Source organism: Bufo bufo, chromosome 4 (assembly GCF_905171765.1).
Source record: "Bufo bufo chromosome 4, aBufBuf1.1, whole genome shotgun sequence".
Taxonomy (NCBI): Eukaryota; Metazoa; Chordata; class Amphibia; order Anura; family Bufonidae; genus Bufo; species Bufo bufo.
In genome coordinates this window covers 422,905,716-422,927,594 of record NC_053392.1, presented here as the reverse complement: position 1 = coordinate 422,927,594, position 21,879 = coordinate 422,905,716, and the positions used below count along the sequence as shown (strand labels likewise).

The window sequence follows — 21,879 nt, the reverse complement described above, 5'->3', positions numbered from 1 at the left end:
TGTCAATAGGGACAAAACTAATCAGGGCGCATCAGTTCACTTCTGTTGCGTTTTGGGGCCTGACAGAAAACCGCTGCAAGCAACGTTTTTGTGTCCAGAAATGGAACAGATCCTTTTAATTCAGGTTTTGAGATCCTCTGTCGGATTTCAAAACCTGAATTAAAAAGCAGATGTGAAAGTAGCCTAATACAGTAGAATAAGGGGAAAAAAGCTTATACCAAGGTTAAAAAACAAACAAATTCACAAACTTTCTGTAAAGCTAGTTGCACACTAGCTTTAAAATTTCCAGCAGGCTGTTTCAGCAGAGGGACGGAGAAGTTCATCATGTCTGGCATAGCTATTACCTTTCTTCACTGCTGGAGCTAATTGACTAATAACTATATAATGGGGATCTGGCACTAATGCCGGAAACAAGCCAGGTCCCATTATAGTCAAAGTGGCTATTTGGTGCTCCAGCCCTTTCAGACTATGCTGGTTACAATGAACTCTTCTGGAACTGCCTTCCAGAAGATTTTAACACTAGTGTGCAACTAGCCTAATATGTGACTTACAAATTTATGAAGTCCATGTCTGTTTTGCAAAAATGTTATTTTTTTTTATTCCATTTTCTAGAGACCAGGGTCTTTGTCCAAGATTTTTTAGTAGTCTCTAACACCCTTGACTTAAAATGAAACTTATAATTGTTAAAAAAAAAAAAAAAAAAAGCTATGAAAACCTTTGAGGAAAATTTTGCTGTCTACTCATCATAGTTAAATTCTTATGAGTTGATAGGAGTTTAGCTATAATGATTGTTTATGAGCTGTCCGGAGTTCAAAGATAAGGGCAACAGATCGATTTAGAGATAAGGGAACTGATCAACATAGCCCAGTTCTCTAACGGATTAAGCTTGAAGGAGAGAGCATTCGGGTCTGTAAATGAAAGTAAAAGCTGTAGATAAAATTGTTGAAAGTTTTAGACCAATAAAGACCAATTGAAAAATAGTTTTCAGTCCAAAAACAGTAGAATGCAAGAATTAAAAAAAAACTGCCCCCAAAGATGACCATCTGCTTTCAGGTGGTATTCATGTATGCCATTCATTATAATATTGACGGCAAACGTTTCTATTCATAGAAATTTCAAACCAGGAACATTTTCTTCTTTACCAAGAAACACTGCCCAAGCAGCTATTGGAGGACAAAAGATGTGAATTGAATGCAATGCCTTTGTTATCCCCATTAGAACTAATCAAGGTAGGTGACAACTTCTTAGACATTTCACTTTTGCCGTACATCCACAATTAGGGTCTCCACTCCACCAACTTTAGTTATTTAAATAACCTGAAACAAGAAGTGTCCTTTAAAGCGGATCAGTCACCAGTTTTATGCTGCCATATATGATGGCAGCGTAAACTGGTGAAAAAGATCCTGATTGAAATACAGAATCACATATTTTTTCCCCCACAGTTGTTTTCTTTAAATCCCTTTTGAGGAGCTCCAGTACTACTCGAATGCTGGAATCCACTTAGCTCCTGAAGACTCCCATCCCCCATGGCGGTATACAGTAAAGGCTGGCAGGCATCCTCAGGAGGGCAGAGGAGCTGCAGCTCATTAATATCAGGACTCCAACACTAAAGTCTCACTGCAGCTGCTCAGTGAGGACTAGGTAAAAAAAAAAAAAGTGACCCTCTTTCACTCAGTATTTCTATCAGTTTATGTTGATTTATGTTGATTTCACACAGAGCACCACCTTTGTATCTGTTTCAGGTAATTTTTCAGAATAACTTGTGGCTCTACATAAGGAATAATGCTATTTTGGGCTTTTTCTTTTTCCTCCTCAGAACTCTATCTCCAATTTCTCGCCCATATTCATTGGGGGGGACAGGAACCGTGGGTATAGCTATGTCCTCTATGAGACGTTGACACTAGATAAAGCTTTTAGCTCCTCCCCTGGCAGCTATACCCCCTACAGCCTAGAGAGAGAGCTTCAGTTTTTTTCCTCAATAAGAGGCAAGACCTCCCTGTTCCTGGTGCTGCGGGGTTTACTGTTGTCTGGCACTGCGGGGGTTACTGGGCGGTGCGGCACTGAGTGGGAGATGCAGGACCTGAGGGGGCGGGGCCTTCTCTTCCCGCTACAGCGCTCCAGGCAGCTCTTCTCGGACATCCTCTCCGGACAGCGTCTGCTCCTGGCCCTGGTAGGAACTGTTGCTCCTCTCCTCAGGTCCCTGTATCCTCTCCAACCTCAGGCGTGTCTTCCTGGGTACCATCATGTCTGATCCCTCTGGCGCGCTTCCTCGGCTGCCAATAGCTGTCCATTATGCCTGCTCTATGTGTCAGGCAAAATTCCCTTGCGGGCAACCAGATTCTGTCTGCACTGCTTGTCAGACGCCCAGGCAGGGCCCACCCCTTCAGCCCGTACTGCTGCCTCCCCCTCTGGCATCTGACTTTCCCTATTCTCGGCATTTGACTGTCGGCATTCTCGGCATCTGACTCTCTCTCAGGCGGTGGAAAACCTTGCTAAAATCTCCCAATCCACCCTATCTATAGTGGGTCGCTTGGTTGAGAATCCGCCACCAGCGCAGGCTGCACCTCCCTCAGATGCACCCTCCAGAGCTTCTTGCTCGAGCGACCCCCCTCCTAGGTCACTTCCCTCTGGTGATTCAGTCAGTGCATGGCATTCACAAAAGCGTCCCAGAGTAGACCACGTTTCTTCCTCTGACGCATCTCCCTCTCCACCCCGTGTACGGTCTCACTCAGGTTTTTCTTCTCCTGGGGACGTGCTGTCCGAAGGATAGGTTGAGAATTCTGATTTGGACATGGATACGGAGCTAGGGTTGGGCGATATCAAAAATATTCCCACGATAACGATATTAAGAAATTTATCGCGATAACGATATACACTCACCTAAAGAATTATTAGGAACACCTGTTCTATTTCTCATTAATGCAATTATCTAGTCAACCAATCACATGGCAGTTGCTTCAATGCATTTAGGGGGGTGGTCCTGGTCAAGACAATCTCCTGAACTCCAAACTGAATGTCAGAATGGGAAAGAAAGGTGATTGAAGCAATTTTGAGCGTGGCATGGTTGTTGGTGCCAGACGGGCCGCTCTGAGTATTTCACAATCTGCTCAGTTACTGGGATTTTCACGCACAACCATTTCTAGGGTTTACAAAGAATGGTGTGAAAAGGGTAAAACATCCAGTATGCGGCAGTCCTGTGGGCAAAAATGCCATGTGGATACTAGAGGTCAGAGGAGAATGGGCCGACTGATTCAAGCTGATAGAAGAGCAACGTTGACTGAAATAACCACTCGTTACAACCGAGGTATGCAGCAAAGCATTTGTGAAGCCACAACACGCACAACCTTGAGGCGGATGGGCTACAACAGCAGAAGACCCCACCGGGTACCACTCATCTCCACTACAAATAGGAAAAAGAGGCTACAATTTGCACGAGCTCACCAAAATTGGACTGTTGAAGACTGGAAAAATGTTGCCTGGTCTGATGAGTCTCGATTTCTGTTGAGACATTCAAATGGTAGAGTCCGAATTTGGCGTAAACAGAATGAGAACATGTATCCATCCTCTGATGGCTACTTCCAGCAGGATAATGCACCATGTCACAAAGCTCGAATCATTTCAAATTGGTTTCTTGAACATGACAATGAGTTCACTGTACTAAAATGGCCCCCACAGTCACCAGATCTCAACCCAATAGAGCATCTTTGGGATGTGGTGGAACGGGAGCTTCGTGCCCTGGATCTGCATCCCTCAAATCTCAACTGCAAGATGCTATCCTATCAATATGGGCCAACATTTCTTAAGAATGCTATCAGCACCTTAGAATTAAGGCAGTTCTGAAGGCAAAAGGGGGTCCAACACCGTATTAGTATGGTGTTCCTAATAATTCTTTAGGTGAGTGTATATCGCGATAAATACCCATTATAGCAGAAAAAAACACTTGGGGCCAAAAGGAGACATACTGTATGGGGCAGCCACAAGGAGACTTTACACTGTATGGGGCAGCCACAAGGAGACGTTGCACTGTATGGGGCAGCCACAAGGAGACGTTGCACTGTATGGGGCAGCCACAAGGAGACGTTGCACTGTATGGGGCAGCCACAAGGAGACGTTGCACTGTATGGGGCAGCCACAAGGAGACGTTGCACTGTATGGGGCAGCCACAAGGAGACGTTGCACTGTATGGGGCAGCCACAAGGAGACGTTGCACTGTATGGGGCAGCCACAAGGAGACGTTGCACTGTATGGGGCAGCCACAAGGAGACGTTGCACTGTATGGGGCAGCCACAAGGAGACGTTGCACTGTATGGGGCAGCCACAAGGAGACGTTGCACTGTATGGGGCAGCCACAAGGAGACGTTGCACTGTATGGGGCAGCCACAAGGAGACGTTGCACTGTATGGGGCAGCCACAAGGAGACGTTGCACTGTATGGGGCAGCCACAAGGAGACGTTGCACTGTATGGGGCAGCCACAAGGAGACGTTGCACTGTATGGGGCAGCCACAAGGAGACGTTGCACTGTATGGGGCAGCCACAAGGAGACGTTGCACTGTATGGGGCAGCCACAAGGAGACGTTGCACTGTATGGGGCAGCCACAAGGAGACGTTGCACTGTATGGGGCAGCCACAAGGAGACGTTGCACTGTATGGGGCAGCCACAAGGAGACGTTGCACTGTATGGGGCAGCCACAAGGAGACGTTGCACTGTATGGGGCAGCCACAAGTAGACGTTGCACTGTATGGGGCAGCCACAAGGAGACGTTGCACTGTATGGGGCAGCCACAAGGAGACGTTGCACTGTATGGGGCAGCCACAAGGAGACGTTGCACTGTATGGGGCAGCCACAAGGAGACGTTGCACTGTATGGGGCAGCCACAAGGAGACGTTGCACTGTATGGGGCAGCCACAAGGAGACGTTGCACTGTATGGGGCAGCCACAAGGAGACGTTGCACTGTATGGGGCAGCCACAAGGAGACGTTGCACTGTATGGGGCAGCCACAAGGAGACGTTGCACTGTATGGGGCAGCCACAAGGAGACGTTGCACTGTATGGGGCAGCCACAAGGAGACGTTGCACTGTATGGGGCAGCCACAAGGAGACGTTGCACTGTATGGGGCAGCCACAAGGAGACGTTGCACTGTATGGGGCAGCCACAAGGAGACGTTGCACTGTATGGGGCAGCCACAAGGAGACGTTGCACTGTTTGGGGCAGCCACAAGGAGACGTTGCACTGTATGGGGCAGCCACAAGGAGACGTTGCACTGTATGGGGCAGCCACAAGGAGACGTTGCACTGTATGGGGCAGCCACAAGGAGACGTTGCACTGTATGGGGCAGCCACAAGGAGACGTTGCACTGTATGGGGCAGCCACAAGGAGACGTTGCACTGTATGGGGCAGCCACAAGGAGACGTTGCACTGTATGGGGCAGCCACAAGGAGACGTTGCACTGTTTGGGGCAGCCACAAGGAGACGTTGCACTGTATGGGGCAGCCACAAGGAGACGTTGCACTGTATGGGGCAGCCACAAGGAGACGTTGCACTGTATGGGGCAGCCACAAGGAGACGTTGCACTGTATGGGGCAGCCACAAGGAGACGTTTTAATGTATGGGGCGGTGGGCCACAAGGAGACGTTTTAATGTATGGGGTGGTGTGTGGTAGTGTAGGGACGCCTCTTACGATCCATCTAACTGGGGTAAAATCCTATTAGGATAATTCGTGGAGGAAGTCTTCTTTGGGAGATTTTAAAGAGGACAGGGCTTCACATGGGCTAGAAGTGACAACTGGTATTGGGGAGAGGGGGGGGGGTCATTCTGTGGTAATGTCACTCTCCACCCCCAAAATAGCACTGCATGAGGAAGCTGACTTCAAATATGAAGTTCTCCTACCCCTATAAATCACCCCAATGGACAGTGACTGCAGTCATTACCTGAAGGAATAGTGACATAGCCAGGGGTTATGTTAGCAGTCAGTAGTGGGCTGTCTGTCACAAAGGGCAACGCAGATGAAAACACAGAAAACACCATCAATGTAAACCATCAGTCTACCGAAGCCCAGTACACACGATATATATACAGATATACACGTCATGTATGTACACAGTGACGTCTCTATTTATATGCGTATCACATCACAGGTGGACACTGGAGTAAAGACACATGCGTTGGTGTCGCATATTAAAGAGGACCTTTCATGGGTCCAAAGAATATGAACTTAGTAGCAGGCTGCATAGAGCGGCGCCCAGGGATCTAAGTGCACTTACTATTATTCCTGGGCTTCGCTCCGTTCGGCCGCTGTGCCCCCCGGTAATTTCTCAACATTCGGTGCAAGAAGGAGGAGACGCCTGTGTCTCTCCTTCTCCCTGACAGCAGCGCTGTCCAATCACAGCGCAGAGCTCAGAGGTCCCTGCTCAGGATCTCCGATCCTTGGTGCAGCTGATCACCCAGGCGGGGAAGTTCCTCTGCGAGGCGTCCATGTACGCTGGCGCCCTCATCGCGCGCTCTACGGCGCTTGCAGTCACCTTACGCCGCGAGCTTTGGCTGAAGGTGTGGGCAGCGGACGCGACTTCCAAGCGTTCCTTAGTCGGACTTCCCTTCGCCGGCACCCGTCTCTTTGGTTCTCGGCTGGACGAAATTATTTCTGAGGCCACGGGAGGCAAGAGCACCCATCGCCTACAGCCAAGTGGGCCTCTCACGTGGTAGGCCCTTTCGTCGATTTGCTAGTTCCCGCCCCACGACGATCTCTTCCGCTGGGGGGGGCGGGTTTTTCTTCCCAAGATCGACGCAAAAAAAGTCCTTTCGGGCACAACCCTCCTGGCGTCCCAGCCCTCAGGCCACTCGACCTTCTGCAGCTAAGCAGTCCTCCCTCAGGCCACTCGACCTTCTGCAGCTAAGCAGTCCTCAGCCTGAAGGCGCGCCACCGCCCAACAGGGTGGGGGGCCGCCTCCTCCTCTTCCAGGACGTCTGGCGGGCCCACATCTCCGACGCTTGGGCACTTGAGATTGTATCCTCGGGATACGCAATCGAGTTCCTGTCTCTTACCCCAGACAGTCTTCCACGGGACCCCGAGCAGGCGCCCGCCTTCTCCCAGGCCATTCAGTCCCTCCTGGACCGGGGAGTCTTCTCTACTGTTCCCCCAGCAGAGAGGTTCAAGGGGTTCTATTCGAAGCTTTTTGTGGTCCCCAAAAAGGAGGGCTCGGTGCACCCAATCCTGGACCTCAAACTGCTGAGCAAGTTCCTCCGTCTCCAGCGGTTTTGGATGGAATCCCTTTGTTCCGTAATTGCTTCTCTGGAGCAGGGGGAATTCCTTTCGGCCGTAGATATCCAGGACACATACCGCCACGTCCCCATCGCGCGGAGTCACCAGTTCTTCCTGAGGTTTGCGATAGGAGACTATCATTACAAGTTTTTCGCCCTCCCGTTTGGACTGGCAACTGCGCCTCGGGTCTTCACTAAAATTCGGGCCCCTCTTCTCACCCTGCTCCGTTCCAGAGGCATCTTCCTTATACCTTATCTGGACGACATCCTCATCAAGGCTCCCTCTTTCGCTCAGGCGTCGAGCAGCGTACGGATCACGCTGGAAGCCCTTGCAAGTTTCGGATGGCTGGTCAATCTGCAGAAGTCATCTCTGACTCCCTCCAGACAACTGGTCTTTCTGGGTTTGCTTTTGGACACTGGAGCGGCACAGGTTTGCCTTCCTCCGGACAAGCGACTGGCCTTGCATCGTTCGATGAGGGTTCTTCTCGATTGAAGGCTTCCGTCCATTCGCCTCTGCAGGAGGATGTTAGGGAAGATGGTCGCCTGTTTCGAGGCGATTCCCTTTGCCCAGTCCCGCTCTCGCAAGTTCCAGAGAGCGATCCTGTCCTCCTGGGACAAATCGTCCGAGAGCCGGGACTATCCCATCCGCCTCTCTCCCCAGGTGAGGTCGTCCCTTTGTTGGTGGCTGTCGGGTCCAGTTCTGGGAAGGTCTTTCTTTCCGATATCCTGGATGGTTGTTACCACTGACGCCAGTCTGCTGGGTTGGGGAGGAGTGTTCCCTCCCAGAAAAGTCTAAGGCACATGGTCTCGGTCGGAGTCCAAGCTTCCGATCAATATCCTGGAGCTCAGGGCGATTCTTCTATCCCTCGGGCACTGGACCCACCTCCTGAAGGGTCGCCCCGTCAGAGTCCAGTCGGACAACGCCACGGCGGTGGCGTATGTCAACCACCAGGGGGGAAACGCGCAGCCTCGCGGTGATGCACGAATCTGCCAAGATCTTGTGGTGGGCCAAGGCCCATGTACCGGCAATTTCAGCAATCTAGATCCCGGGTGTGGAGAACTGGACTGCAGACTTCCTCAGCAGGACGACAATAGATCCGGGCGAGTGGTCCCTCCACCCGGAGGTATTTGAGGCGACGTGGACTTGATGGCCTCAAGGCTTAATTCGGAAGCTTCCCACCTTCCTCTCCCGAGCAAGGGATCTGGAAGCTTGCGGCGTGGACGCCCTGATCTCCCCTTGGCAGAGGTTCTCCCTCCTTTTCGTGTTTCCCCCGTTCCTCCTCCTACCCAGGGTTCTACGGAAAATCAGGATGGAGTGCATTCCGACTCTTCTCGTCGCCCCGGATTGGTCCTGTCGCGCGTGGTACGCCGACCTCGTTCTCCTTCTAGGAGATGTCCCTTGGTCACTACCTCTCATAGACTACCTTTCGCAGGGACCGGTCTTCCATCAGCATTTAAGGTCTCTTCGTTTGACGACGTGGCCATTGAAACCGCCATTCTAACGCGCAGAGGGTTTTCGGCGGATGTCATTCGCACTATGATTCAGGCCAGGAAGCCTGCGTCGTCCAGGATCTATTACAGGACCTGGAGGTCCTTCTTGGGTTTCTGTGAAAGCCGAAATATTCCACCACTTTGTTTTTCTCTCCCCACGGTCCAGTCCTTTCTTCAATCAGGGTTGGACCTTGGTCTAGCCCTTAGTTCTTTGAAGGGTCAGGTGCCGGCGTTTCTATCCTTTTCCAGCGTCCTCTGGCCCCCCTGGGACCTGTAAGGACTTTTCTCCAGGGAGTGGCACACACGGTTCCTCCGTACCGTCCTCCTTTACTGCCTTGGAATCTGAATTTAGTCCTCTCAGCGCTCCAGGCTTCCCACTTTGAACCCTTGCGGGAGTCTTCTCTCCGACTCCTGTCCTGGAAGGTAGTTTATCTGGTTCCTATCACTTCCATCAGACGGGTGTCCCAGTTGGTGGAGCTCTTACAGAGAACCCTTCCGGGTTATTCATAGGGACAAAGTGGTTCTCCGGCCTGTCCCTTCTTTTCTTCCGAAGCTGTGCTCTGACTTCCATTTTAACGAGGAAATTGTCCTGGGGCAGGGCGGAACCCTGCCCCGGGCGCGGTAAGCCTCAGCAATTGCAGCCCGAATCCAACGTGCGATTGCTACCTTGGAGGCCGCCAATTCCCTTGCGAGGACCTTCCAGAATGACAAAAAGGGGGCCCGTACGGCAGAAGGGACCGGAGGCTGCTAAATAGATCCTCAGAGCTCTGACAATGTTCAAATGGTCTAACTCCTTTTTCTTAGGGTGTGAAGGAGATGGACACAGTGAGGGAAGGATAATTTCCTCGTTAATATGGAAGTCGTGACCACCTTTGGAAGAAAAGAAGGAACGGGCCGGAGAGCCACTTTGTCCCTATGAATAACCAGGAAGGGTTCTCTGCAAGAGAGCGCCGCCAACTCTGACACCCGTCTGATGGAAGTGATAGCGACAAGAAAAACTACCTTCCAGGACAGGAGTTGGAGAGAAATCTCCCGCAAGGGCTCAAAGGGGGAAGCCTGGAGCGCTGAGAGGGCTGCACAGTTGTGTAAGGCGGCTACTGGTCCTCCTTACACACATTCCCAAAATTTTACCAGGTGCATTCTTATGCATCAGCGGACGCTGCCTTGGGCCGCATGGTCTTGCAGGCGGAAGTTTCTTAGATGCTGGCAGGGACGCTTGCTTCCATGGGTCTGTGGTTTTTCCCTCCCTGTGTGTTTTTTATTTTTATATATATTTATTTTTCATTTTATTTTGGATTTAACGCACTAAATTTGTTTTTTGAAAAAGCAAACATGTTTTTGTGTCTCCATTTTCTGAAAGCCATATTTTTTTTTTTTTTACGATTAGGTAGGGTCTCATTTTTTGTAGGATGAGATGACGGTTTAATTGGTACCATTTTGGGGCACATATGACTTGGTACCATTTTGGGGCACATATGACTTTTTGATCACTTGGTATTACACTTTTTGTGATATAAGGTGATAAAAAATTGCTTTTTTGGCACCGTTTTTATTTTATTTTTTACAGCATTCTCCAGATGGGATAGAAAAAATATTTTTATACAGCAGGTCGTTATGGATGCAGTGATACCTAATATGTGTATAGTGTTTTATTTATTTTTTCATTTAAAACAATAAAAGCATTTTTGAAGAAAAAAATCATGATTTTGTTCCATTTTCTGAAAGTCATATTGTTTATATTTTTTGGGCGATTGTTGTAGGTAGGGGCTAATTTTTTGCAGAATGAGGTGAAAGTTTGGTGCTAATGTTAGGTACATATGAATCTTGATCACTTTTTATACAATTTTTTGGGAAGTAAGGTGGGCAAAATCTCAATTCTATCATAGTTTTTCTTTTGTTTTTTTTAAGGCGTTCACCATGCGGGGAATGTAACGTGATCATTTTATAGATCAGGTCATTACGGATGCGGGGATACCAAACATGTTTAGTGGGTTTTTATTTTTATATATATTTTTTTTAACCAGACCCACTTGGTTCTTAAAGATCCAGTGGGACTGACGGCGTCCGGTTAGCATGGTAACCATCTAGACACTGCCACAGCAGAGCAGCGGCCCAACGGTTAGCCCCTCCATACAGTGGTCCCGAAGGACTGCGGCATCAGAGGGGTTAAACAGCCAACATGGGTGTGGACAGCCATTTTGAACAGGGGGGATGGGGTTGGGGGCATGTTCCCCACATTAACCATTGGGCCGCTGCCACGGTAGAGAAGCAGCCCGATGGTTAGCCCCTTCTAAGGACCACAGGGTTATGTCTGCAGTTTGAAGCAGAGTTTCAGCTGTATGTTACAGCTGACACACTGCCATCCTGAATGGGCGGGTGGAGGAGAGACAGTGCTCTCTCCCGTTTGGAGATGGGAGGAGTTACAGAGAATCCGTTAGATGACGGATTCTCTGTAAGTTCACTGAGAGCAGCTGGCTGTGCTTAGGAAGCACAGCAGGCTGTAGAGCGAAAAATAAAAATAAACCGAACCAATTGGAGAAATTATTTCTCGCCCATATTCATTGGGGGACACAGGAACCGTGGGTATAGCTATGTCCTCTATGAGGCGTTGACACTAGTAAAAGCTGTTAGCTCCTCCGTTGCAGCTATACCCCCTCCAGCCTGGAGAGAGAGCTTCAGTTTTTTCTAGTGTCAATAGGGATCTCCTGCAGATTTTTTTATTTTAGTTTATTTCTTTCCCCTTTTTTTTCAGGTGGGAAAACAGTGGACGCCTCGCCTCCCTGTTCTCCCGGGGTCGAGTTGCACCAGTGCCAGTCACCCGCACTGCTGCCTCCCCCACAGAAGACAAGGTGGACCAGGGCAGCCTCGCTCCCCTGCATCCCGCCAGCCAAGGGGTCACCTAGGTCTGCCAAAGAGAAGACCCTCCAGCCATACCAGACTTCTGCCACTCCGGTGCCAGCTGCTGAGGAGTTCACCCTCCCTAAGTGGGCCTATAAGGTCACCCTCTCCAGCAGGGTCAAGAGAAGAGGATGAAGATGAGGTGAGTACACGGGACTAGGTAAGTATGAAGCCCTCTTCCCCCTCCCTCCCTTTTTTGAAGATCTGGGTCCCCCTAAGGACATATCAAGGGTTAATGATCAGGGGACTTTATTTAGCTAAGAAACTAGACCCCTAAGGAGAGAAGGGGTTAATCCGGCGGGCGCCATGCGCCACCGACCACACGCGGCCCCCCCATCTAGACCGACGGCTTTCCGGCTCATAGAGGGTTAATATATCCTCTCCCCGAGCACCTCTAGCGAAAGACTTGAGCGCAGGGCGACTCCCAGCTATTTCAGGCGGCAGTGTCCTCCATAGTCGTCCTCTTTCGGGAGCGGGCGCCAAGCGCGCCGCTCCAAAAGGGTTAATGCCTCTGACCGATCGCGGACGCCTGAGCCCTTGCGCGAGGCACTTACTTTGCATGGGAGCACGGGGTATTCGACTCCGGCTGTCACGAGTTCCCGGCCGTGGGGTGAACATCCCAGTCTTCCGGGTGCCGCAAAAAAAAAAATGTAGGCCCCGGCTTCAAATGGTGCCTACAGGTTCTTCCTTTCCCTGTTGTCACCCCAGCCGCGGGGCGGCACCTCCGGCCGGGTCCCTCTACCCTCCGGCTGACTTACAGTACAGAGGGGGAGGGTCCCGGTTGGCCGAGTATCGGAACTGTAGGCCCTGGCTTTGCGGCCTACTAGGCCGCAACCCGTCCCAAGTATGTGAGGGGGAGGGAGGCGGGCTGGCTGGCGTGAATTCTTCCCGCCTAGCTGCCGCTGCCCCGCCCCCATCAGCACCGCCCCTGGGCTTCAAGTCCTTTTTTAACCCTTCCTGGCCAGCCACTTCTGTTAGGCCGGCACCGGATTATCATATTGCTTCATATTGCACAGTTAACCCCTTCCTGCCTCTTATCCACTTGAGGCTAGGCATGCCAGTTAAAAAAAAAAAAAGGGAGAAATAAAAACAAACGTTTACATCCATACGGGCCCTACTCCCCTCAGTCACAATCCACTCTGACTGTGCGGCACCAGGGCCCGTGCCCTATCCCGGACATGTGACGACCTCTCATAATTTCACAATCCGCCCTCCGCTTCTGTTTTGTTGATAACTCCCAGCCTTCACAATACAGTGAAGGACACCTGAAGAACCCCCACTCCGCCCTCTGGGGCCGTTTGGTTGATAATCCTCCACCTACGTAATCCAGTGGAGGACCTCTGACAGTTCCCAACCCACCCTCCGGGATAGCTTGGTTGATTATTTTCCACCGGTGCAATACAGTTGAGGACCTCTGGAATTCCCAATCCACCCTCCGGGGTCGTTTGGTTGATAATGCACCGCCTGCGCATTCCAGTGGAGGACCTCTGGAATCCCAATCCATCATCCTCCGGGGTCGTTTGGTTGATAATGCACCGACTGCGCATTCCAGTGGTGGACCTCTAGACTTCCCATTCCACCCCCTGGGTAGTTTGGTTGATAATCCTCCACCTGTGCATTTCAATAAAGGACCTCTAACTTCACAATCCACCCTCCCGGGTCGCTTGGTCGGTAATTCTCCACCTGCGCAATTCAATAAGGACCTCTGACTTCCCAATCCACCTGCGCAATCCAGTGGAGGACCTTTGACACTTCCCAATCCACCCTCCGGGGTTGTTTGGTGATAATGCATTGCCTGCGCAATCCAGTGGATGGACCTCTAGACTTCCCATTCCACCCTCTGTGTAGTTTGGTTGATAAGCCCCCACCTGCGCAGTTCACAACTGCCAAGGGCGAGGTTCTGAGGGGTAGACTTACGCGCAAGCGGACCACAGTAGGACATCCTTTCTCTGTGGATATCTCCACTCCCCCACCTTTCCTCCCTGGGTCATACTCGGACATACCTTCCCTCCCCGGAGAGGGTCAGTCCGAGGGGGGGGATCACTAATTCAGACTGTCTTGCACCCGAAGCAGTCTCCCAAGATTGCATCTATGGTGGCCAGCAGTACTGTTGTATGCTTACCCCCTTCCATATGCAGATTCATTGCACTTCTACGGGATACAGTACTCGCCCCATATACTGTCCCCTTCCTTAGGTGGACTAAGTACGATAACACTGGTTATCAGTGCCAAGTGTATTTTTTTCCCCCCTTCTGTAGGTGGCGGAATTGCATCTTCACTGGGTTCAGTACCTGACGTATGCATTAGCCCCTTCCATAGGTAGCGTGATGACATTATCACAGGTTGCAACGTCTGCTGTAGGCATTACCCCTTACTTAGGTGCAATAATTGCACTCTCACGGGGTACAGGATTTGCCATATGCACTAGTTCCCGCCGTAGGCATTGACCCCCCCTTCACAGGTGGAGTATTTTCCCTACCACTGGCCTAAGTAATTGCTGTATGCATTCCACCTTCCATAGGTAGGGTGATTGCACTGCCATTGGATTCGGTCCCGACTATCGCGCTATCCCTTCCATAGGCGGAGTGTTGCACATCACCGTGCTTCCTGTTGCATTACCCCCTTCCACTAGTGATCCACTAGCGGGGGAATAATAAGCATCTTGGGATGCCGCAATTCAACTGAACCATGACTTCTACGGGATAGTCTCAGGCCTCCCCCTCAGTTTTGCGCTGACGGTGCAAGCCCTGGCTACTACTGTGGGAGTGGTAATTGCTTTACAACTACATACTGGGGTGCTTACTGCACAGCTCCTTCGCAGGTAGTGGATTCTTCTAGTACTGAATTCGGTGGCCTCTGCGGGTGGCCCCCTCCTTTGCTGGATTAGGGGGCTAGCAATACAGTATGACTCCCCTTGCCTGGCTTCCTAGATGCCTTATTTTATTTCACAAGTGGGGCGTGGCACCAGTCGGTACCCGATGTTGCATGGTACTCTTCATCTAGTGGCATATGGCTATTCCACATTGTATCCTCTTCTTTTGGTTTTGGGCATGATTATAACTTCAGGGGGTTACCTAGCAACACTTGTGTCCCAGAAACCCCCCATCTCCATGAGCCTCCACTGTTCCAGTCGGTCATGGATTTGTCCGCATCAATACGTAGTGCGTACACCATTGCACTAATATGGTGCGTGCGTTCCATCGAGTCGGGTGTTTTCACTGACTCTGTATTCTCTTTCCACCACTCCTCATTATTGGGAAAGTGCTTATGCTGGCACTCTGGTTTAGCTACTACAACAAGTTCTCCTCCACAGGAGCAGATTTTACGCTAAGGCTCGCGTTCGTGGTTGCTGCAGTGAGGCATCCCCTCAGGTGGGGGTCCTACCCTGGCGTTAGCTTGGCAGTTGCTCCTGTTCAGCGCCCTTCCGGGTAGAGTTTTTTAAGGCTCATAGCCACCCCGCAAGCCTTAGTGGCTCCTATGTTACTGCCTTCCCTCATCTGCATTGCACGGGGTATTCTTTGTGGCCTTCCATTCCCCTTTTAGAGGGAATCCTTCCCATTGGTCCTGGGTGTGCTTACTGTGTCTACACGAAGCTTCCCACCCTTCTATCCCGAGCAAGAGATCCAGAAGCATGCGGCGTGGTCGTCCTGCTCTCCCCTTGGTAGGAGTTCCCCCTCCTCTATGTGATTTCCCCTCCTATTCAGGGTTCTACGGAAGATCATGATTAAGGGCATTCCGACATTTCTAGTCGCTCCGGATGGCCCCGTCGCGCGTGATACGCCGACCTCGTTCTCCTTCTAGGAGACGTCCCTTGGTCGCTGCCGCTCAGAGACGACCTTCTTCAGCGTCCGGTCTTCCATCAGCATTTAAGGTCTCTTCGTTTGACGGCGTGGCTATTGCAACCACCATTCTGACGCGAAGGTATTTTAGCGGATGTCATCCGCACTACGTTTCAGGCCAGGAAGTCTGCATCGCCCAGGATCTATTACAGGACCTGGAGGTATTCCTGGGATTTTGGGGAACCGGAACATTCCCTCACTTCGTTGTTTCTCTCCCCAGGGTCCTGTCCTTCCTTCAATCAGGGTTGGACCTTGGTCTGGCCATTAGTTCTTGGCAGGGTCAGGTGTTGGCGTTTTCTATCTTTTTCCAGCGTTCTCTGGCGCCCTAGGGCCTGTAAGAACCTTCTTTCTGGGAGTGGCACATTCGGTTCCTCCGTGCTGGCCTCTTTTAACGCCTTCGGATCTGAATTAGTCTTCTCAGTGCTCCAGGCTTCCCCCTTAGCCCTTGCGGGAGTTTTCACTCAGACTCCTGTCCTGGAAGGTAGTTTTTTCTGGTTGCTATCATCCATTAGATGGGTGTCCGAGTTGGCGCCGTTCTCTTCCAGAGAACCCTTCCTGGTTATTCATAGGGACAAGTGGTTTTCCGCCTGTCCCTTCTTTTCTTCCGAAGGTGGTCTCTGACTTCCATATTAATGTGGAAATTCCTTCCCTCACTGTGTCCATCTCCTTCACACCCTAAGGAACAGGAGTTACACCATTTGGACGGTGTGAGAGCTCTGAAGCTCTATTTATCAGCCTCCAGTCCCTTCCGCCGTACGGGCTCCCTTTTTTGTCTTACGCAGGGTCCTCGCAAGGGATTGGCGGCCTCCAAGGTGGAAATCGCACGTTGGATTCAGTCTGCAATTGCTGACGCATACTACGCCCGGGGAAGGGTTCCGCCCTTAGGTCTCACGGCTCCCTCCATCAGAGCGGTGGGCGCATCTTGGGCTCGGAGGAATCACGCTTCGGCTGCACAATCGTGTAAGGCGGCTACTTGTCCTCCTTACACACATTCACAAGATTGTACCAGGCGCATACTTTGCATCGGTGGACGCTGCCTTGGGCCGCGTGGTTTTGCAGGCGGCAGTTTCTTAGATGCCTACAGGGACGCTTGCTTCCATGGGTCTGTGGTTTTTCCCTCCCTGTGGACTGCTTTCGGACATCCCACAGTTCCTGTGTCCCCCAATGAATATGGACGAGAAAACTAGATTTTTGTAAAACTTACGAGTAAAATCTCTTTCTCGCTCTTCATTGGGGGGACACAGGAAACTAGGCACTGCGCATCCATACAACGAAGCATGGTGGTGGGAGGATCATGCTGTGGGTGTGTATTTTAGAGGCTGGGACAGGGAGACGGGGCAGGATTGAGGAAAAGCTGAATGGAACAAAGTGCAGAGATATTCTCATGAAAACCAGATTCAGAGTGCTCAGGACCACAGACTGGGCCGAAGGTTCTCCTTATGACAATGACCCAAAGCACACAGCCAAGACGACACAGGAGGGGCTTAGGGACAACTATGTGAATGTACTTGAGTGGCTCACTCAGACCTCTGACTTGAACCAGATAAAACATCTTGGGAGAGACCTGAAAATGGCTGGCCACCTACAGTCACCATCAAACCTGATAGAGCTTGAAAGGATCTGCAGAGAAAAGCGGCAGAAAATACCCAAATCCAGGTGTGCAAACCTTGTGACATCATACCCAAGAAGACCAAATACTGTAATCGTTGCCAACGGTGCTTTAATTAAGGCTAGGTCTACATGACAATATTTATTGTCGCGCGACAATATTTATAATGATAGTCTATGGTGTCACACTGCGACATGCTGTGATGCGACAGTCACAGAAAAATCAATTTCATGTCACTATGGAGTACTGAGTGCCGCATGATGGGGAAAATTTTTATATTTTTTGTATTGGCACAAAACCGCACCAATGTGAAAAAAGTAGAAGTGTCTGAAGACTTTCTAAATGCATTGTGTGTTTGTAGCTAGATGAGATAAATAGATAGAGTGAGCTCTGGAAAATAATTAAGAGACCACTTTTTTTCTTAAATCAGAATGTCCACATATATGGCTTCCATATGTTAGCTGAATTCCATCCCGGACACACCTCATTCTACTTATTGAGGTGCTCATTAGGTGATCTCCTAAACCAGGGTTCAGCAACCGTTGTCACTCTAGCTGTTGTGAAACTATAACTCCCAGAATGCATACTTCCTCTACTCTTCTCAGAACTCTCATAGAAATCAATGCTGGGAATTGTAGTTTCACAACAGCTGGATTGCCGAAGGTTGCTGACCCCTGGTTTAGGAGATCACCTAATGAGCACCTCAATATGTAGAATGAGGTGTGCCCGGGATGGAATTCAGCTAACATTCACGATTTCACCGGTCCTGACATTATCATATAACTAGCTGGCTGTGTAGGGCAGGGCTCGACAAATCCCAGGCGCCAGGTCGCCATGGCGACCAGGAATTTAGTCCTGGCGCTTGGGTATTTGTCAGCCCGTTTTCAAAGGTGCCCGGGCGATGGGTGCGGAGCTGCCGTTCTGTCCGGAGGCAGCACCGTTTGAAACAGCTCCGTCACAGCACACAATAGCAGAGACGCTGGCAGCAGGGAGGGGAGGGGCTCGGGAGGAGTGTAATCTGATCCTAGAGTGGAAGCTGCTTCTGCCAGCCCCTCCCCTCCCCGCCCACCAACCAATCAGAGCTGAGGCAAGGCAAGCACCAGCAGCTCTGAGCCGTCTACAGGGAGTTAGAATAGAAATGAATCGAATAAGTCACAAGTTAAAAGAATCTAAAGATCCGACTTATAGAGACTCATTCGATTCATTGAGTTAAAAGAACAGTCAGTCAGACTCTAGAACAGTTTACACTGAGGCTGTGCTGATGCTTTTGCAGTGTGAATTAACCCTTTAGGATCAAATTGGCTTCTCAAGGAGATCTATATGTTAAAGGCATCCCTTCTTCTGTCTCATTCAGTAGCTATAGAACTAAGGCTACTTTCACACTTGCGGCAGGCTGTTCACCCTGTCGGATTCGTCCTTCCGCTGTTTCGCCGGACCGCAGCTCTGTCCCCATTGACTATAATGGGGGCAGAGCTCTGGCGCAGCACGGCAGTGCATGGTAAAAGTACTGCATGTCCAACTTTTTAGTCCGGCGGCCTCTCACCGCGAACTGCCATGCTGCGCCGGAGCTCCACCCCCGTCCCCATTATAGTCAATAGGGTCCGGGGACGGAGTGGCGGTATATGTAACATGGTATACAGCATTATTGGGGGGGCTCTATGGAGAAGTGGGGGGGGCACTATGCGGGCACCTACTGGGGGCTTTATGACGCGGCTCCGCCTGGCTCCTAACTTTTTTAGCTGGCTCCTAGATTCCAAGGAAATTTGTCAAGCCCTGGTGTAGGGTATACTAAGGGTATGTTATAGCACTTACTATATTTCCTATGCGCCGCTCCGTTCTCCCGTTGTGCCCCCTGTTCTGGTTTCCCGCCTAGTATGTAAAATCATATCATTGGTACAGTGAGGAGAAGACAGGCCTCTTTCTCAAGAGGCATCTCCTTCTCCCTGGTTTGTGAGCTGCCTAATCGCAGCGGAGAGTGTCACAGGTTAGCTTTTTTTTGAGAAACAGAGCAGTCTCCTCCCCCCTGTACCGACAGTATAAATTTACATACCAGATGAGAAACCAGAAGGGAGCGGCACATAGGAAACATTAAGCGCTATAACATACCTTCAGTATGCCCTTCACAGCCGGCTAGTTATATGATAATGTCAGGACCGGTGAAAAATCCTCTTTAACAAGCAATAGTATAAAAACCCCTCTTGTGGCCATCACTATTCATTCTAACCAGCTGGATGTCCAAAACAGTGCTAGTAGTACCCGAAAAGTAAGTTTAATCAAAAAATAACTAAAAATCATGACAAAACAGTTAAAGGATAACTGTTGTATTTTTTTTTGAGTATAGGATTGTGGTAATTAATATCACCTTGGTGGCCCTACACAAAAATCCAACTTTTGATATTTGTGCGACTGTCCTGTCGCAGTCACTGCATGTGGCAGTGCAACACCATAGACTATCATTACAAAAAATCTTGCAGGACAAATGTCATCGTGTTGCCCTAGCTTTAATCTCCCTGCTATTTAGACCTGTGAACTGTGTGCTTGGGAGATTAGTCTGTCTTCTCTCACCAGGAAAGCTGAGTGCAGGGTGTGTGCTATCCTGACCAAAGTGTTTGTGATTCAACCCCGAGTGATGTGGTCAACCGGATTGTTCCTCGATATTGCTATGTCTCGATGTCTGTTATGTTTTTGGTTATTTTCTGTTTTGACCATGAGCGCTGTGCTTCCTGTATGTATTCTGATCCGCATCGGTTCCGGTTTATTCCTTGATTCTGATCTTAATTCTGTGTCTTTGATCTGTTTTGTTCATGACCTTGATTCGTGTCTCTTTTGTGAGCTTGGGTTCTTGCTGTGTGAACAGGTCCCTGCAGTTATAACTGTGTGTATTAGGTGTAGGTCTCTGCACTTAGCCAGTACATGGACTATCTACCAGTTGGGAGCTGTCGTTGAGGAAAGATCGTCCAAGCAGGTAGCGGCATTGGTCGGGGGACCTTTATGTGCAGTTTCATTCTGATCGTTTGTGTCTTGTATCATTTCTTTGTGTCTGTATGTCTTGTCTGAAAACGCTTGGGATATGTACAGTGGTTCTCCATACCCCTGAACATGACATTGACTTTGTGAAGGAAACCTGAATCAAGTCACATACAGAGTTAGGCCTCCTGCACACGACAGTATTTTTTAACGTCCCGCAAAACGTGGTTCCGTTGTACCGTGATCCGTGCCCATTTTTTCTTCCGTGGGTCTTCCGTGATTTTTGGAGGATCCACGGACATGAAAAATAAAAATAAAATCTAAGTCAAGTTTGCCATTGAAATGATAGGAAAAAACGGACACGGATCACGGACGCGGGTGACAATCTTGTGTGCATCCGTGATTTTTCACGGACCCATTGACTTGAATGGGTCCGTGAACCGTTGGCCGTGAAAAAAATAGCACAGGTCATATTTTTTTCACGGCCAGGAAACACGGATCACGGATGCGGCTGCAAAACGGTGCATTTTCCGATTTTTCCACGGACCCATTGAAAGTCAATGGGTCCGTGAAAAAAAAAAACGGAAAACGGCACAACGGCCACGGGTGCACACAACAGTCGTGTGCAGGAGGCCTTATTCTGGAAGAAAATTCTGGTAATCAAGAGAAAGATGGTCAAATGCCATTGACCAAAGCTGAAGTGCTTGAATTTCTGCGCCAGGAGTGGCATGAAGTTACCTAACAGCAATGTGAAAGACTGGTGGCAAGCATGCCGAGACATGAAAGCTGTGATTAAAAATCAGGGTTATTCCACAAAATGCTGATCTCTGGATGGAGTCCACCAAAATGAATATGAACTTGTTTACTAAACATTATTTGAGGTCTTATATTACTGTAACTTTTGTTCTTTTTATCAGTTGTCTTTTTTTCACTAATGTGCTCTAAAATACAATATTATTTCTGGAATTTGGGAGAAATGTCTATACAATAAAACAACGGGTCATTTTAGTCAAACACATAAATTGTAAAACTAATACTGTAGTTGTAAAACTGATAATTTTGCAGTAGCCTCAATTTTTTTCCAGTGTTTTCTGTTGTGGGAGAATACAGTTAAAGATAGGCTGTCTAATATAGAACAACATGGATTGAATTACAATGCTCAATAGGATGGTGTGCATGAAGCTGAAGATTCTTTGGGATTTGCTTTATGCACATATGCATTTAGTTTGTGGGTGTAAATGTTTCAGCTGTAAATTGTTTGCTACGGTGTTTTGTTGTGCATGCTAAACAGTTCTCTATTTATGGCCTTGTTGCCACATTGAACTATTTTCCTCAGAAGCCACTTTTGGCTTTGATTTGAAAATCCTGAAAAAAGTGTGCCACATTGTATTGTGTAAACCTAAATTAAGAATATCTCAAACATACTGCAGTAAAAATATAATTGCATTCGAAACAAAAGGCCAGTTCATAGTATCCGTTACATGGATTGCAGGCTAAAAATAATATTGTATTTCATCTTTCTGCTTTCATGTCACAGCTATACATAAGTGAGGAGAACAGAAGGGCAAATGAATATGATTTCAAGAAAGCACTTGATCTACTAGAGTGCATTAATGAGGTATGATCACATTTTTATACTGTTGTCTGTTGCATTTAAATTACGTGAGTAACCTGGTTGTACTACAAGTAATGAGTCAAAGAGAAGATACAAATACTTGGTACTATTAAAGAGGTTGTTCTATGGCAAACACTTGTCCCCGATCTACGGTGTATGATCGATCAGCAGAGGTCTGACCTCTGGGACCCTTGCTGATCATG

At 49.3% G+C, this 21,879-nt stretch overlaps 1 protein-coding gene across 1 annotated transcript in view; it reads left to right on the top strand.

The window, feature by feature from the left end:
* Window positions 1-21,879, top strand: part of NUP133 (nucleoporin 133) — a 301,419-nt gene that overhangs the window by 229,195 nt on the left and 50,345 nt on the right. Inside the window, exons 22-23 of the mRNA XM_040429313.1 lie at window positions 1,111-1,229; window positions 21,599-21,679. Coding sequence (XP_040285247.1) covers window positions 1,111-1,229; window positions 21,599-21,679 — 200 coding nt within the window. The remainder of the gene's footprint in view (window positions 1-1,110; window positions 1,230-21,598; window positions 21,680-21,879) is intronic.